The sequence below is a fragment of the Mobula birostris genome, chromosome 22, assembly GCF_030028105.1.
Source record: "Mobula birostris isolate sMobBir1 chromosome 22, sMobBir1.hap1, whole genome shotgun sequence".
NCBI lineage: Eukaryota > Metazoa > Chordata > Chondrichthyes > Myliobatiformes > Myliobatidae > Mobula > Mobula birostris.
The window spans coordinates 63,242,652-63,261,439 of record NC_092391.1 but is presented as its reverse complement, the minus strand read 5'-3'; the positions used below and the strand labels follow the sequence as shown (position 1 = coordinate 63,261,439).

The following is an 18,788-nucleotide window of genomic DNA, read 5'->3' as shown; positions in this document are numbered from 1 at the left end:
CGTGCCCTTTTACCTCCAAATAGTGCATTACTACCAAAAAGTTCAACTTTTGTCTCATCTACCTACAGAACATTGTTCCAGAAGTGTTGTGGAGCATCCAGCTAGTCTTTAGCAAACTTGAGACCAACAGCAATGTTGTTTTGGAGAGCAATGGTTTCCTTTGTAGTATCACCATTCCAGTTCAGTGTTTTCCTTATAGTGGACAAATGAACAGAAAATTTAGCAAGTTCCAGAGATTTCTGCAAGTCTTTTGCCGTTACTCTTGGGTTCTTTTACACCTCCTTCAGCATTGCACATTGTGCTCTTGGTGTGATCTTTGCAGATCACCCACTCCTAGGGACAGTAGCAACAGTACTGAAGTTTCTCCATTTGTAGACAGTTTCTCTTACTGTCAACTGATGAACACTCAGGACTTTAGAAATGCTTTTGTAGCCTTTTTCAGCTTCCTGCATCTCTACAATTCTCCTTCTAAAGTCAGCAAAGCTTACGAGGTCAGCTCTGGTGGACTGGGTGGACGAGATCGACCGTGAGATCCAACAGCTAGAAAAGCGATACTGCAATGCTCGGTGGAGCATGAAGGTGTCATGGTCATCCACTGTGACCAAAGAAGATCCCACTTTGTGACGCTTGTTCGTACCACTGGACCTGGACTTCTGAGGTTGAGAGAGTGGAACTGCCCCAGTGTAACTGCTTTTCCACTTTAAAAGCTCTCCCGCAGAAGATTCCTGTCATCATCAGATACCATTGGGAACCGGCACCTCATATGCCACTAATTCATGTTCCCAAAATTAGGGACCACAAGATTAATTTTGCACACAGGCATTTTTTTTCTGTGATTAGCTGATTTCTTTTGCTGAATTCTGTTGCACTGGTCTTTTCAGGAAACTATAATACACAGATATGGGCAGACAGATGGCAGATGGAGTTTAACCTGGCCAATGTTCAGTGATGCACCTTGGTAGGTCAAATGTAAAGACAATACACTGTTCAGGGCAGACTCTTAATACAGCACAGTGATCTAGGGGTCAAAGTTCATAGCTCCCTGAAAGAGGCTCCACAGTTTGATAGGGTGGTTAAGAAGGCATATGGCATGCTTACCTTTATTAATTGAGGCATTAAGTTCAAAAGCCAGGAAGTTATGTTGCAGCCTAATAAAACTCTAGTTAGGCTGCATCTGGGTATTGCCTACAATTCTGGTTGCCCCATTATAGGAAGGATATCGAGGCTTTGAAGAGAGTGTACAAGAGATTTACCAGGATGCTGCCTGGTTTAGGAGGTATGTGCGATTGAGAGATTGAGGGGAGATTTGATAGACATTTATAAGATTATGAGAGACATAGATGAGTAGATAGGGAGTAGCTTGTTCCTCAGGTTGGAATGTCTAAAACCAGAGGGCATGCATTGAAAATGAGAGGGGGGAAGTTCAGAGAAGATGTGAGGAGAATTTTTCTTAAACAGAGAGTGGTGGGTGCCTGGAACACGCTGTCTGGGCTGGTGGTAGAGGCAGATCCATTAGGGACTTTTAAGAGAGGTTGAGATAGGCACATGAATGTGAGGAAAATGGTCACTGGATGGTCATTGTGTAGGCACAAGAGATTAGTTTAGTTGGCCATTCACTGGCTCAGCACAACACTGTGGACTGAAGTGTCTGTTCCTGCACTGCACTGTTCTATGTTCCACTGTACTGTCTTTGGCACATAGGATGCCTTTTGCACAATACTGCATTTGTCAACGTGGAGCAAGTTTGTAAATCTGGCGGGAGCAAAGGATGTTGGAAATGGCGAGGGTGGAGTGCCATGGGAGAGGTGGGGGACAGATGGCAGAGAAGGAATGCCATGGGCAGAGGGAATGGGGGAAGTCTTATGCCTAGGACTCTTAGGGCAGAGGTGCAGATACACCCAGTCCTGAGACCCCAGGCAAGGTCAGTTGATTCCACACAATTGGTTTATTGATCACTACAGAATGTCTCTTTGGTGCTTCCTGCCCCCTCCTCTTTTCCCAACCATGAGTCCCCTCTCCCTGTCCCCTTCCCATTCTCAGTCCACAATAGAGACCCATATTAGAGTCAGATTTATCATCACTCACACACTCACATATGTCATGAAATTTGTTTTTTTTTGGGGGGCAGCAGTGCAGAGCAATACGTAAAATTACTACAGTACTGTGCAATAGTCTAAGGCTCCCCAACTCTCTCTCTCTGTCTCTCTCTCTCTCTATATATATATATATGCCGAATACTTTTGCACAGTACTGTACATACTTTGAAAATAAGTTTATTTTGAACTTCAAAAGCAGAAAATCTTGAAGAATATGCACATGGGAAAGAAGTCTCATTATTGCTTTTCAGTAATTTGCACTAAATTTACAGGAAGACCATGAATTCTACACATAAGTTCAAAGTACCTTTGCACAGTACTTACGTTTAGTCGATGTTTTGGGCAGAGACCCTTCATCAGGAATTAAAAACAGTTGACGGCTTCCAACACCAAACTAATTCCATTGCTTTATTGACATCATAGATTGAACTCATCTGTATTACATTTACATACTCTACAGAAAAATAGTATCTCCACATACATCTTTGATATTTATACTCATCTCCTCAGCATCACAGACAACAAATAGTGCAACCAATGCTTCTACAATGATTTGATAAACATTCTATGCTCTATAATCATAGTGTGATTGAAGAATGTTTTTATAGAAGTGATTGTTGTGAGGTCCCAGAACTAGTTTTAAAGTACAGCCGTTGAATGTGGCTAAAACAAATCGATTAAGAGAAAAAGTGCAAGAGGGATACAGCAGTGATACCGCACAATCACACTTTGAGAAGACAACAGGTTGGTTCAATGCCCTCCATCAGTACGGGATCTGGTTCTGGTAGTACTGGATCCAGTCATACGTTTTACTCCTGACAAGTAATAACACGGCTTGATTATTTTGAGCATTATGCTTCTTATTAAAGTTCAAAGTAAATTTTATTATCAAAGTACATACAGTATATGTCACCATATACAACATCAGTGAAAAACTGCTCAAATAGTGTGTTCAACCAGAGTGCAGAAGACAGAAAGAGATAATAATAATAAATAAATAAACAATAAATATTGAGAACATGAGATAAGAGTCCTTGAAGGCGAGTCCATAGGTTGTGGGAACACTTCAATGATGGGGCAAGTGAAGTTGAATGAAATTATCCCCTTTGGTTCAAGAGCCTGATGGTGGTAACTGTTCTTAAACCTGATGGTGTGAGTCCTGATGCCAGGAGCAAGAAGAGAGCACAACCTGGGAGGTGGCGGTCCCTGGTGCTGGATGCTGCTTTCTTGCATCAGCGTTTCATGTACATACCCATTTGTAGATGTGCTCAATGGTGGGGAGGGCTTTACCAGTGATGGATTGGGCTGTATCCATCAATTTTTTGGGGATTTTTTTATTTTGTAAGATCTATGAATATCCCATCATCTCCCCAACCTCTCTCACGAACAAAGATGTGATGTAATTCTGGGAGGGTCGGTGCTTCTACTGTCACAAAGGGGCGGGGGGAGTAGAGAGGGAGGGTCAATGGTTCTGCTGTTTGTGCATGGGAGGGGGAGAAGGGGCCTTGGGGGTTCTGATGTTTTGTTTTGTGGATGTCTGTGAAGAATCAGAATTTCAGGTTGCGTCTGTATACATTCTCTGATATTAAATTGCACCATTTGACACCAAGATCTTGACATTTCAAGGAAAGTACTCCCACAAAACAGGACATAATGTAAATCCACCCCTTCTCAGCTACATTAAATGTAGCTCCACCAGAGGAAGGAAGAGAACCAATGAAAAGAAGAGAGTGATTCACCAACAAGAGAAAATCTGCGGATGTTGGAAATTTGAGCAACACATACAAAATGCTGGAGGAACTCAGCAGGCCAGGCAGCATCTACTGAAAAAGGAGAACAGTTGACATTTCAGGCTAAAACTCTTCCGCAGGACTGGAGAAAAAAGCTGAGGAGTAGATTTAAAAGGTGGGGGAGAGAGGAGAGAGAACCACCAGATGATAGGTGAGACCTGGAGGGGGAGGGATGAAGTAAAGAGCTGGAAAGTTGATAAGTGAAAGAGATAAAAGGCCACAGAAGAAAGAAAAGGGTGAGGAGCAACAGAGGGAGGCAATGGGCAGGCAAGGAGGTAAGATGAGAGAGAGAGAGGGGGAAAAAGGGAAATGGTGAAAGAGGGTAGTTGGGGGGAGCGTTACTGGAAGTTTGAGAAATCAGTGTTAATGTCGTCAGGTTGAAGGCTACCCAAATGGAATATAAGGTATTGTTCCTCCAACCTAAGTGTGGCTGCATCATGACAGTGGAGGAGGCTATGGATGGACATACTGGAATGGGAATGGGAAGTGTAATTTTAAAGGGTGGCCACTGGAAGATTCCACTTTACTGGCAGATGGAGCACAGGTGCTCGGCGAAGCAGTCTCCCAATCTACGTTGGATCTCACTGATATACAGGAGGCCACACCGGGAGCACCGAACACATTACATGACCCTAACAGACTCACAGGTGAAGTGTTGCCTCACCTGGAAGGACTGTTTAGTACCCTGGATGGTAGTGAGGGAGGAGGTGTAGGGGCAGGTGTCACAATTGTTCCCAGCGGAACTTGTCCTCACTCTAAATAATTTCTCCTTTGGCTCCTCCCACTTCCTACAAACAGAAGGGGTAGCTGTGGGCACTCGCATGGGTCCCAGCTATGCCTGCCTGTTTGTCGGCTACGTGGAACAATCTATGTTCCAAGCCTACACTGGTGACTGTCCTGCATTTTTCCTATGGTACATTGATGACTGCATTGGTGCTGCTTCCTGTATTCGTGCTCAACTTGTCAACTTCATCCACTTTGCCTCCAACTTCCACCCTGACCTCAAATTTACCTGGTCCATTTCCGACACCTTCTTCCACTTTCTCGATCTCACTGACTTATCTCCAGAGACAGCTTATCCACTGACGTCTATTACAAACCCACAGACTCTCACAGCTATTTGTCCCTCGTCCGACACTGTTACTTGTAAAAAAAAAAGCCAACCCTTTCTCTCAATTCCTCCGTCTCTGCCGCATCTGCTCTCAGAATGAGGCTTTCCATTCTAGAACAATGGACATGTCCTCCTTTTTCAAAGAAAGGGGCTTCTCTTCCACCACCATCAATGCTGCCCTCAAACGCATCTCTTCCATTTCACGCATGTCTGCTCTTCCTCCATCCTTCCGCCACTCTACCAGAGAAAATGGTTCCCCCTTGTCCTCACTAACCACCCCACCAGCCTCCACATCCAACACATAATTCTCCAAAACTTCTGCCACCTCCAATGAGCTCCCCCCACCCCCACTTTCTGCTTTCCACAGGGATCGTTCCCTGCTCAACTCCCTTGTCCAGTCATTCCTCTCCACTTATCTCCCTCCTGGCACTTATCCTTGCAAGCAGAACAAGTGGTACACCTCCTCCTTCACTACCATTAAGGGACACAAACTGTCCTTCTAGGTGAGGCAACACTTCACCTGTGAGTCTGTTGGGGTCAGTGCTCCTGGTGTGGCCTCCTGTATATCAGTGAGTCCCGATGTAGATTGGGAGACCGCGTGGCTGAGCACCTATGCTCCATCTGCCAGAAAAAGTTTATTTTATTTCCACTTCCCATTCCCATTCCGATATGTCCATCCATGGCCTCCTCCACTGTTGTGATGAGACCACACTCAGGATGGATAATCACCTCCTTATATTCAGTCTGGGTAGCCTCCAACCTGACGGCCTGAACACTGACTTCTCTAAATTCCGGTAATGGCCACCACCCCCCCGCCCCCCTTCACCATTCCCCATCCCCTTTTCCCTCTCTCCTTGCCCACCCATCGTCTCCCTCTGGTGCTCCTCCCCTCTTTTGTTTCTTCCATGGCCTTCTATCTCATTCACTAATTAACTTTCCGGCTCTTTGCTACATCTTCCCCCCTCCAGGCTTCACCTATCACCTTGTGTTTCTCTTTCCCCTCTCCCAACCTTTTAAATCTACTCCCTGGCTATGTTCTCCAGTCCTGCTGAAGGGTTTCTGCCTGAAACATCAACTGTACTCCTTTTCTAGATGCTGCCTGGCCTGCTGAGTTCCTCCAGCATTTTGTGTGTGTTGTTGAGTAATTCACCAACCTGTTGCTTAGGAAGCAGTTCTGTATAACCTTGATGATGAAGTTTGCTGCCTCTCTCTCACTCACGTTGGGATTGAATCTTTGTCTGAAAAACATCATCATCATCATCATCATTATGTGCCGTGTTGTATGACATCATCATTATGTGCCCTGTTGTATGACATTGGTAATCACAGTCTTTCCATGATTGTACTTGTCAAATTCTACAAAAGTGGTTTGTCATTGTCTTCTTCTGGGCAGTGTCTTTACAAGACAGGCGAACCCAGCCATTATCAATACTCTTCAGAGATTGTCTACCTGGTGTCCACTATTAATACTCTTCATTGATTGTCTGTCTGGTGTCAGTAGTCACACAACCAGGGCTTATAATCTGCACCAGCTGCTCATACAACCATCCACCATCTGCTCCCATGGCTTCACATGACCCTGATCTGGGGCTAAACAGGTGCTACACCTTGCCCAAGGGTCTGCAGGCGAGCACCTTACACCTCCTTTGGCAGAGATGTATCTTCTCCCTACCAGATGTGTTAGAAAAACCTGAAACCCCGATTCTAGGCAGTTGAAGAGTACAGAGAACATAGTTCAGCACAGCCCTATACAGACCTTTCAGCCCATGACATTGTGCTGACCTTTTAACCTACTCTAACCTTTCCCTCATACATAGCCCTCCACCTTTCTATCATTCATGTGTCTATATAAAAGTTTCTTAAATGTCCTTTATGTATCTGTCTCTCCCACCTCCCCTGGCAGAGCATTCCACGCACTCACCACTGTGTAAAATATCCTGCTTCTGACATCCCCTGTACTCTCCCCTTTGTGGTCATTTCAAATTACACCTCCAAGAGGGCCAAAGCCTTGTTGTGGTTTGGAGGCTTGTGTGCCTCAGGGACCCAGAGAACTCTGCTGGCCGGAGTCAGGGCTTTATGCTTTGACTCTTTGTACAGTCACCCATGCCAAACAGGTCATAGGGCAGAGGCCGGACTACCAGTCCTCCAGGTTCAGGGGTTCAGCTCAGAGCTAACAACTCTGACTGGTAAAACAAAACTGTTTTGGAAACAGCAATGAAGAATCCTTCTACATCTGAGTGTGATGGTATTCCTGAGTCTGCAGCCGGGACTTGCATGACTGACAGTAGCAAAAACTGAGAGGAAGCTACTGGCGTGACAATGGAAAACCTGAACAACGCCAGAGATGGAGGACCTTCGTTGTTGCCGTAAACACCAGTGGCATAACACACAGTAAATAAGTTAAATCATAATAGACTTATTGCAAGTTGATTTGAATTCTGCAGGATTTACAGTGCATTAACTGGAAGAACAGTACCTGCAAGTTCCAAAATCTGACAAGATCTAACCACATCACACTTACTTGAGAAGTTTGATGGTCTGGCCCCGGAAACAGGGAAGTCCCGTATCCAACATGAGTGTAACAAGCGACACCACTGCATCCATGTAAGGCCTGAAGAGTAGGAACATTAACGACTACCTGAGGCTCCGAATGGTACAAAGTGTGAAAAGATCATCCCAGCTCCCAGCATCCCAAAGTTCCATGGTTTATTTTCTAATTAAATTTGTTAGTAACATATATAACTAGCTAAATGCACAAATGCTGGAGGAACTCAGCAAATCAATTAGCATCTACAGAGGAGAATAAACTTTAATACTTCCTTAACATTGCACCCTTGCTGGAAGAACTAAGGCTCCTGCACCATCTCCTTGACTCGATGGCAGCAGTGAGAAGGACAGCGTGGCTTAGATGGTGGGGGCCTTGATGACAGATGCTGTTTCCTTCTGGCAGCACTCCAGGTAAATGTGCTCAGTGGTGGGGAGAATTTTTCCTGTGATGGACTAGGCTATGTCCACAATTTATTGTAGTCTGTCGCTTATATTCTCTAATCCTCAAGTGGAATATAAAGTACTTTCACTTACAGTACTGTGCAAATATTTTAGGCACATATATATAGCTAGGATTGTCTAAGGCTTTCGCACAGTCCAGTAGTAAGTTTATGTATTGCACTGCATGGCTGCAGCTGCCACGAAAAAAAACAAATTTCATGGCATACATGAGTGATAGTAAACCTGATTCTGATATGGGTCTCTATTGTGGATTGAGAGTGGGAAGGGGGCAGGGAGAGGGAAATCGTGGTTGGGAAAAGGGGAAGGGAGAGCAGAGGGAGTGAGAAGCGTCAACGAAACATTCTGTAATGATCAATAAACCGATTGTTTGGAATCAGATGGCCTTGCCTGGTGTCTCTGGGCTGGGTGTGTCTGCACCCACGCCACTACCTCCCACCTCTGGGACTCTTCTGCCACCTGTCCCCCTCCCCTTACACGGCGCTCCACCCTCGCTATTCTCAACATACTTTGCTCCCGCCAGATTTACAAACTTGCTCTCCACTCCACATCGACAAATACAATACTGTGCAAAAGTCTTAGGCATTCTAGCTATATTTATGTGCCTAAGACCTTTGCATTGTCATATGTAGCTCTCTTCCTTTCCCTCTCAGGTACTTACCCAAGTTCCCCATAACCAACTACACTGATTGCCTCAACCACCTGACATGGAGTGCCACATTCAGAATATACCCTTAGTAAATAAGTTCCCAATGACTCAGTAAGTTACAAAGGACACTTATTAACCCTAGTTTTGATATTTTATCATTTCCGTTTGAAGGTTTCTCACCTGACCGCCAAGTATCCCTTAACGCACATCTCCATGAACCACTTGAAGGGCGTAGCCTCCATCTTTCCACCCATAATCATCACCATTTCGTCAGTAAGCTTGATGTCAGGCTCCCAGCCAAGGTTGCCTCCTGGTGAGCTCTCAAACATGAAACCAAAATCTGTAACGCACAGGGCTTGGATTAGTCAGGTGTCCAAGGAGGACAGTGGATTTTGTTAACTGTTCCGTATCAGATCGAACAAAAGAGTGTTCTCACAATACTTGAAAGTTTCTACAGATGTACCGTGGAGAGCATTCTAACTGGCTGTATCACTGTCTGGTATGGGGGGTGGGGGGGCTACTACACAGGATCGAAATAAGCTGCAGGGAGTTATAAACTCAGTCAGCTCCATCATGGGCACCAGCATCTGTAGTATCCAGGACATCTTCACGGAGCGATGCCGTGAAAAGATGGTGCCCATCATCAAGGATTGTGGTTAAACTGCTGCTGTTAAGTGAACAAATTTCACAACATAAACTGGTGATATTCACCCTGATTCTGACTCCCTCTACTACAGAGCTAATTCCATAAGGCCAGAGAATGTTCATCTGACGTAAAGTATACTTTCCCTATCAGCCTCTGTACAACCCCACCCTTTCCAGTGGAGGTAATATCATCTCATGTACACCATAAGGTTTAACTGGAGCCCAGTGAAACTTCTCCATGAAATTCACTGGTCGGTTTGTCAGTGTTGTTGGGGATATTGAGGCTTGAACCAGGACAGCTTCCCAACATCATTAAGAGGCAATGCCCTGGAACACTTGGTTCGGTGACCAGAAGGAGCTTCTTCGAACACTCCAGCATCCGCTTAGAACAGTACAGTTCTTTCACAATGTTGTGATGACTTTTTAATCATAATTAATCTAAACCTTCCCTCCTACACAGCCCTTCATTTATCTTTCATCCATGTGCCTATCTAAGAGTCTCTTAAATATCCCTAATGTAAGCCTTTACCACCACTTGTGACAGCGTGTTCTATGTACCCACCACACTCCGAATAAAAAACCTACCCCTGACATCCCTCCAATCTCTATCAGATTATAAACACGAGAAAGTCTGCACAGGCTGGACATCTAGAGCAACACATTAAAACGTTGGAGAACTCAGCAGGTTGGGCAGCACCTACGGAAATTAATAAACTAGCGATGTTTCGGGCCAAGTCCTGAAGAAGAGCATTTTGTGTGTGTTACCATAAAATTATGTCCTCTTGCAGTAGTCATTTCCACGCTGTTCACTCTACCTATGCCCCTTATCATCTTAGACAAGTCAGCTCTCATCGTCTTCCTCCAGCATGAACACAACTTACTTCCCGGTTGACTTTGGACTGTGGGAAGAAACCAGCGCACCCGGAGGAAACCCACACAGTCACGGGCAGAGCATACAAACTCCTTACAGACAGCAGCGGGAAATGAACCCGGGTGGCTGGTGCTGTAATAGTGTTATGTTAACCACTACTAACCGTACCATCCCTATTCAGTAGTGTACCACTGCCCAAACATCTGATTTTAAGTGCCCTTAAAAACGGATTGGCAGACTGAAGACGTTGTATGGAAAGTGATGGACGATGAACACCAACAACGTCTATGGGAGATACAATCTGCACTGGGAACCCCTTAAAATGAACTGAGTCAGCTTGGCATGCTGAAGAGACTCGTGTGATGTTCTTTCAGGATGAGCACTGACCTATGTGGATGAGGTGACCTTTTCGGTCCAGCATGATGTTCCCATTGTGTCGGTCTTTGATCTGCAGCAAGAAGAGGAGGAGGCTGTATGCAGCCATGCTGCGGATAAAGTTATAACGCGCCTTCAAGAAAAACAGAAAGGGTTAAAGCTGTGATGTAAATGTACAAAGATAGCAAGGTATTTTAAAAATCAGATTCAGATCTATACATTGAAACATACAGTGAAATGTGTCATTTGGATCAACTACCAACACACACAAGGATGTGCTGGAGGCAGCCAGCAAATTTTTCATTTCAGATTACCGGCATCTGTGGATCTTTTGATTTGGGATTGTTAGTTCCTGCCCTACATTTAAGATGCACAAACACAGACCGTCACAAATACATACATCTTCTTTAAAGTTATTCATTCTCAAGGTAACTTTAAGGACCTTCAATCAATCACAGTCAATCTTGTCTTTCCCAGAACAATGAATACTTTCGTCTTTGCAGTGATATGTAACAGTTACAGTATTGTGCAAAATTCTTAGGTGCGTACAGTATATACAGCTCGGGTGCCTGAGACTTTTGCACAGTACTGTAGTAATTTTATGCATCGCACTGTACTTCTGCAGCAAAGAAAAACAAATTTCATGACAGATATGAGTGATGATAAACCTGATTCTGATATGGGTCTCTATTGTGGACTGAGAGGAGGAAGGGGTCAGGGAGAGGGGAACTATGGTTGGGAAAAGGGGGGTGTGGAGGGAGCAGGAAGGAACAGAGAGACTTTCTGTAATTTATTCATTTATTTATCCATCAATTTGTTTATTTATATATTTATTGAGAATTAGTGCAGAATAGGCCCTTCCAGTCCTTTGAGCCTAGCCTAATCATGGACAATTTACAATTTTCAATTAACCTACCAACTGGTATGTCTTTGGGCTGTGGGAGGAAACTGGAGCACCTGGAGGAAACCCACGTGGTCACGAGGAAAATGTACAAAATTCTTATAGACAGCAACAGGAAATGAACCCGGATTGCCTTTGATCAACAAACTAATTGTTTGGAATCAAATGACCTTGCCTGGTGTCTCAGGACTGGGTGTGTCTGCGCCACCACTCCTTCTCTGCCACCTGTCCCTCAACCCTCCCGCAGCGCTCCAACCTCACCATTCCCAACATGCTTTGCTCCCGCCACATTTACAAACCCGCTCTATGCTCCACATTGACAAATACAGTACTGTGCAAAAGTACTAGGTACCCTAGCTATATATGTGTGCCTATGATTTTTGTACAGTTCTGTAGTTGTAGTTGAATGGATGATTTGACCTTACCTGCTGGAATGCCAGTGTAGATTCATCGCCGTACTGGTTCCTGAAGTAATCATACATTCCAAAGTCTGTCTGCCTGCCCAGCTGATCTCGTGACTTGCAGTCAGGGATACATTCAATAACTCCACACTGGAAAAAATAATTACACACTAAAAAAAAAACTTGACAGATTTGAATTTTGTCAACAAAAAAATATCCCTGAGAACCTTGTTCCTGTACTGCAGGAGTTGCTAACCTGTTCTATGCCATGGGCCCCTATCATTAACAGAGAATTCAGTGAACCTCAGCTTGGGAACCCTTTTTATCCTGCATTTAACTAATAATAGTCACGACATTGAAAATGTGCTTAATTAATGACTTAGCGAGATACAGCATGGTAACTGGCCCTTCTGGCCTAATGAGCCTGAGTTGCTCAATTACACCCCATCTGTGTGACCAATTAACCCAGTAACCTGCCTCTGTAATGTGGGAGAAAACCTGAGCACCTGCAGGCAACCTATGTGGTCATGGGGAGAAAGTAAAAACTGCTTACAGACAGCCGCAGGAGTTGAACCTGGGTGGCTGGGGCTGTAACTGCATCACGTTAAACATGCCATTCTCTTACAGATTACAACCATCACTGACAAAGACGACCTTCAACTGTCCTTGAAGTGGCGAGGGTGAGCAAGCATATTCCAGAGCACACTGTGCTGAGAGGATTCTGACCCAGTGGCAGTAATGCCGGGGTTCCCAACCTTTTATCTGCCGTGGATCAATACCATTAAGCAAGAGGGACATGGACCCTAGGTTGGGAGAAACAGTGACTTATCTCCAGGTCAGGATGGCATATAGTCACAAGCCAGGGCTGATATTATGACTGGGGAATCTCATTAGTCAGCCTGATTACAGTGAGATCCAATCACATTGCACCAGATTTCTTCCTGACCTCCATCGATATTGCACATTGTTAAAAATTAGTCATAGTCATACTTTATCGATCCCGAGGGAAATTGGTTTTCGTTACAGTTGCACCATAAATAATTAAATAGTAGTATGTAAATTATGCCAGGAAATAAGTCCAGGACTCTCAGGATGAGGCTTTTCATTCTGGGACGAGGGAGATGTCCTCCTTTTTTAAAGAAAGGGGCTTCCCTTCCTCCACTATCAACTCTGCTCTCAAACGCATCTCCCCCATTTTACGTACATCTGCTCTCACTCCATCCTCCCACCACCCCACTAGGAATAGGGTTACCCTGGTCCTCACCTACCACCCCACCAGCCTCCGGGTCCAACATGTAATTCTCCGTAACTTCCGCCACCTCCAACGGGATCCCACCACTAAGCACATCTTTCCCTCCCCCCCCCCCCCCCCGCTTTCGGCAGGGATCGCTCCCTGCGCGACTCCCTTGTCCATTCGTCCCCCCCATCCCTCCCCACTGATCTCCCTTCTAGCACTTATCCTTGTAAGCGGAATAAGTGCTACACATGCCCTTACACTTCCTCCCTTACCACCATTCAGGGCCCCAAACAGTCCTTCCAGGTGAGGCGACACTTCACCTGTGAGTCGGCTGGGGTGATAAACTGCGTCCGGTGCTCCCGATGTGGCCTTCTATATATTGGCGAGACCCGACGCAGACTGGGAGACCGCTTTGCTGAACACCTACGCTCTGTCTGCCAGAGAAAGCAGGATCTCCCAGTGGCCACACATTTTAATTCCACGTCCCACTCCCATTCTGATATGTCTATCCACAGCCTCCTCTACTGTAAAGATGAAGCCACACTCAGGTTGGAGGAACAACACCTTATATTCCGTCTGGGTAGCCTCCAACCTGTTGGCATGAACATCGACTTTTCTAACTTCCGCTAATGCCCCACCTCCCCCTCGAACCCCATCTGTTATTTATTTTTATACACATATTCTTTCTCTCACTCTCCTTTTTCTCCCTCTGTCCCTCTGACTATACCCCTTGCCCATCCTCTGGGTCCCCCACCCCCCGTCTTTCTTCCTGGACCTCCTGTCCCATGATCCTCTTGTATCCCTTTTGCCAATCACCTGTCCAGCTCTTGGCTCCATCCCTCCCCCCTCCTGTCTTCTATCATTTTGGATCTCCCCCTCCCCCTCCCACTTTCAAATCTCTTACTAACTCTTCCTTCAGTTAGTCCTGACGAAGGGTCTTGGCCTGAAGCGTCGACTGTACCTCTTCCTAGAGATGCTGCCTGGCCTGCTGCGTTCACCAGCAACTTTGATGTGTGTTGCCAGGACTAGCCTATTGGCTCAGGGTGTCTGACCCTCCAGGGGACGAGTTGTAAAGTTTGATGGCCACAGGCGGGAATGACTTCCTATCACGCTGTGTTGCATCTCGGTGGAATGAGTCTCTGGCTGAATGTACTCCTGTGCCCAACCAATACATTATGTAGTGGATGGGAGACATTGTCCAAGATGGCATGCAACTTAGACAGCATCCTCTTTTCAGACACCACCGTCAGAGAGTCCAGTTCCATCCCCACAACATCACTGGCCTTACGAATGAGTTTGTTGATTCTGTTGGTGCCTGCTACCCTCAGTCTGCTGCCCCAGCACACAACAGCAAACATGATCGCATTGGTCACCACATCCTCAGCATCGTCCGACAGATGTTAAAGGTCCTCAGTCTCCTCAGGAAATAGAGACGGCTCTGACCCTTCTTGTAGACAGCCTCAGTGTTCTTTGACCTGTCCAGTTTATTGTCGATTCGTATCCCCAGGTATTTGTAATCCTCCACCATGTCCACACTGACCCCCTGGATGGAAACAGGGGTCAACGGTGCCTTAGTTCTCCTCAGGTCTACCACCAGCTCCTTAGTCTTTTTCACATTAAGCTGCAGATAATTCTGCTCACACCATGTGACAAAGTTTCCTACTGTAGCCCTGTACTCAGCCTCATCTCCCTTGCTGATGCATCCAACTATGGCAGAGTCATCCGAAAACTTCTGAAGATGACAAGACTCTGTGCAGTAGTTGGAAGTCCGAGGTGTAAATGGTGAAGAGAAAGGGAGACAAGACAGTCCCCTGTGGAGCCCCAGTGCTGCTGATCACTCTGTCGGACACACAGTGCTGCAAGCACTGTGGTCTGCCAGTCAGGTAATCAAGAATCCATGACACCAGGAAAGCACCCAACTGCATCGCTGTCAGCTTCTCCCCCAGCAGAGCAGGGCGGATGGTGTTGAACACACTGGAGAAGTCAAAAAACATGACCCTTACAGTGCTCGCTGGCTTGTCCAGGTGGGCGTAGACATGTTTCAGCAGGTAGACGATGGCATCCTCAACTCCTAGTCGGGGCTGGTAGGCAAACTGGAGGGGATCTAAGTGTGGCCTAACCATAGGCCAGAGAAGCTCCAGAGGAAGTCTCTTCAGGGTCTTCATGATGTGGGAGGTCAACGCCACCGGTGTGTATTCATTGAGGCCGCTGGGGCGCGGCATCTTCAGCACAGGGACGAGGCAGGACGTCTTCCACAGTACAGGAACCCTCTGGAGACTCAGGTTCAGGTTGAAGACATGGCAAAGTACTCCACATAGCTGAGGGGCACAGGCTTTGAGCACCCTGGTACTGACACCATCCGAGCCTGCAGCCTTGCTTGGGTTGAGACGTTTCAGCTGTCTTCTCACCTGTTCAGCTGTAAAGCCCACCGTGGTGGTTTCATGTGGGGGAGGGGTATAGTCATGAGAGCAGGGTGGGGGACTGTCAGGAGGGGTAGGAGGTGAGAGTGGAATATGTGTTGGTTGGGGGCTGACAACAGATGACTCATGTGGGGGATGGGCAGGGGCCACAATGTCAAATCTGTTAAAGAACAGGTTAAATTCGTTGGCCCTGTCCACACTGCCTTCAGCTCCTCTGTTGCTAGTTTGCCGGAACCCAGTGATGGTCCTCATCCCACTCCAGACCTATCTCATGTTGTTCTGCTGGAGTTTCCACTCAAGCTTCCTCCTATACCTGTCTTTAGCCTCCCTGATCCTGGCTTTCAGGTCCCTCTGTATTGCCCTTAGCTCCTCCCTATTTCCATCTCTAAACATCCTCTTTTTAGCGTTCAGAATGTCCTTAATGTCCTTTGTTACCCATGGTTTGTTATTTGAATAACAAAGGACAGTTCTTAACTGCAGGGATTACGCGAATTGTCACCTTTTACCATGTACAACAGATTATAGCCCAACGAGCGCGTCAACATTTAACTCATTTCATGACAGCATACAGAACTTTGCAGAAGTCTTAGGCACACATATATAGTTAGGGTGCCTCAGACTTTAACACAGTACTGTAGTAATTTTATATATTGCACTGTACTGCTGCCCCCCAAAAAAATTTCACGAGTGATAATAAACCTGATTCTGATATGGGTCTCTGTTGTGGACTGAGAGGGAGAATCATGGTGGGTAAAAGGGGAAGGGCGAGGACAGGGAGCAGGAAGCACCAGAGAGACATTTTGTAGTGATCACTAAACCAATTGTTTGGAATCAAGTGACTTTGCCTGGTGTCCCAGATCTGAGTGTGTCTGCACCCATGCCATCCCCCGCCCCTGGCACTCCTTCTCTGTCACTTGTCCTAACCCTTCTCATACCCCTCCCGTGGCACTCCACCCTCACCATTTCCAACATCTTTTGCTCCTGTCAGATTTACAAACTCGCTCTCCACTCCACGATGACAAATACTTTACTGTACAAAGGTCTTGGGCACCTTTGCTATATACACATGTACCTAAGACTTTTGCACAATAGTGTATGTTATCATATATTACCCTGAGATTCCTGATTTTACTGTGAATGTCTGCAAGAAAATTAATCTCAATTGGTTTATTGATCATTACTGAATGTCTGTCTGGTGCTTCTCACTCCCTCCTCTCTCCCATCCACTTTTCCCAACCATGATTCCCCTCTCCCTGCCCCCTTCCCACACTCAGTCCATAATAGAGACATGTATCAGAATCAGGTTTACCATCACTCACATATGTCATGGAATTTGTTTTTTTTGTGGCAGCAGTACAGTGCAATACATAAAATTACTACAGTACTGTGCAAAAGTTTTAGGCACCCTAGTCAGGCTATATATATATATATATATATATATATACACACAGTGGCATGCAAAAAGTTTGGGCACCCCTGGTCAAAATTTCTGTTACTGTGAATAGCTAAGCGAGTAAAAGATGAACTGATTTCCAAAAGGCATAAAGTTAAAGATGACACAGTTCTTTAATATTTTAAGCAAGAATACTTTCTTATTTCCATCTTTTACGGTACAAAATAACAAAAAAGGAAAAGGGCGTGAAGCAGAAGTTTGGGCACCCTGCATGGTCAGTACTTAGTAACACCCCCTTTGGCAAGTATCACAGCTTGTAAACGCTTTTTGTAGCCAGCTAAGAGTCTTTCAATTCTTGTTTGGGAGATTTTCACCCATTTTTCCTTGCAAAAGTCTTCTAGTTCTGTGAGATTCTTGGGCCGTCTTGCATGCACCGCTCTTTTGAGGTCTATCCACAGATTCTGGATGATGTTTAGGTCGGGGGACTCTGAGGGCCATGGCAAAACCTTCAGCTTGCGCCTCTTGAGGTAGTCCATTGTGGATTTTGAGGTGTGTTTAGGTTCATTATCCTGTTGTAGAAGTCATCCTATTTTCACCTTTGGCTTTTTTACAGATGGTGTGATGTTTGCTTCTAGAATTTGCTGGTATTTAATTGAATTCATTCTTCCCTCTACCAGTAAATGTTCCCTATGCCACTGCCCAAAGCATGATCGATCCACCCCCATGCTTAACAGTTGGAGAGGGGTTCTTTTCATGAAATTTTGCACCTTTTTTTCTCCAAACGTGCCTTTGCTCATTGCGGCCAAAAAGTTCTATTCAAAAGGTTCAAAACAAGCCTGATGCATTTTGGAAACAAGTCCTGTGAACAGCCATGCAGGGTGCCCAGACTTTTGCTTTGGGCCCGTTTCCTGTTTTGTTATTTTGAAACTGTAAAAGATGGAAATAAAAAAGTTTTTTTTGCTTAAAATATTAAAGAACTGTGTCATCTTTAACTTTATGCCTTTTGGAAATCAGTTCATCTTTTACTTGCTTAGCTACTCACAATAACAGAAATTTTGACCAGGGTGCCCAAACTTTTGCATGCCACTGTATGTGCCTAAGACTTTTGCAGTACTATACATACTTTGATAATAAATTTACTTTGAACTTCAAAAGCAGAAAGTCTTGAAGAATATACACACGGTAATGAAGTCTCGTAACTGCTTTTTAGCAATTTGCACTAAATTTACAGAAAGAACATGACTCCTATGCAACAGTTCAAAGTATGTTTACATAACCTTGAGATTTGTCTCCTTACAGGCTGCCACAGAATGAGAAACCACAAGAGAACCCATTAAAAAAGGCTGACAATTACCCAATGTGCAGAGAGAGGGAGAAAAAAAATCAAATCGTGCAAACAATAAAAATAAGCAAACATCATTTGGAATGAAAGTGACTTCTCAAAGTCCGGAGAAGCTGGAGAAGGCATCAGCTTTGGGCCTCAGTTCAGCACACAGCGGAGTAAACTACTGTTTCATTATTTTGTGTCTCCATGTACATGACATTCTGACAAGCAAGTACAGAACAATGTTTTCAGTAAGTAGGCATTACTTGTTACTGACTTTTGCATACGTACTGGATCTTACTAAGTTTAATCACAGAAGATAAATTTGAATTCTTAGCAAAATTCCAACATACCCCTGGAGCTGTTGCCACTACTCTGTAGGGAAAGACAAACAGGTCCAAACCCACTAGTTGAATAATGTTCTTGAAAAGACCGATGATCTGTAACGCCAACATGTCCTGTGGAGATACACAATGTGAGGACACTGTATATGCAACCAACTTTCTTACAAAAACAATTCAGAAACAGCAAACACAAAATCTAAGTCAGTTAAATTGTACAAGGAAAAT

General features: G+C 45.1%; 1 protein-coding gene across 1 annotated transcript in view; it reads right to left on the bottom strand.

The window, feature by feature from the left end:
- Positions 1-2,491: 2,491 nt before the first annotated feature.
- The window catches only part of pi4kab (phosphatidylinositol 4-kinase, catalytic, alpha b), a 347,746-nt gene continuing 331,449 nt past the window's right edge, over positions 2,492-18,788 (bottom strand). Inside the window, exons 49-55 of the mRNA XM_072240888.1 lie at positions 18,573-18,677; positions 11,870-11,995; positions 10,556-10,676; positions 8,833-8,992; positions 7,519-7,608; positions 6,152-6,235; positions 2,492-2,911 (exon numbers count right to left, since the gene is read on the bottom strand). Of these exons, the coding sequence (XP_072096989.1) occupies positions 2,860-2,911; positions 6,152-6,235; positions 7,519-7,608; positions 8,833-8,992; positions 10,556-10,676; positions 11,870-11,995; positions 18,573-18,677 (738 nt within the window). The 3' untranslated portion in view covers positions 2,492-2,859. The remainder of the gene's footprint in view (positions 2,912-6,151; positions 6,236-7,518; positions 7,609-8,832; positions 8,993-10,555; positions 10,677-11,869; positions 11,996-18,572; positions 18,678-18,788) is intronic.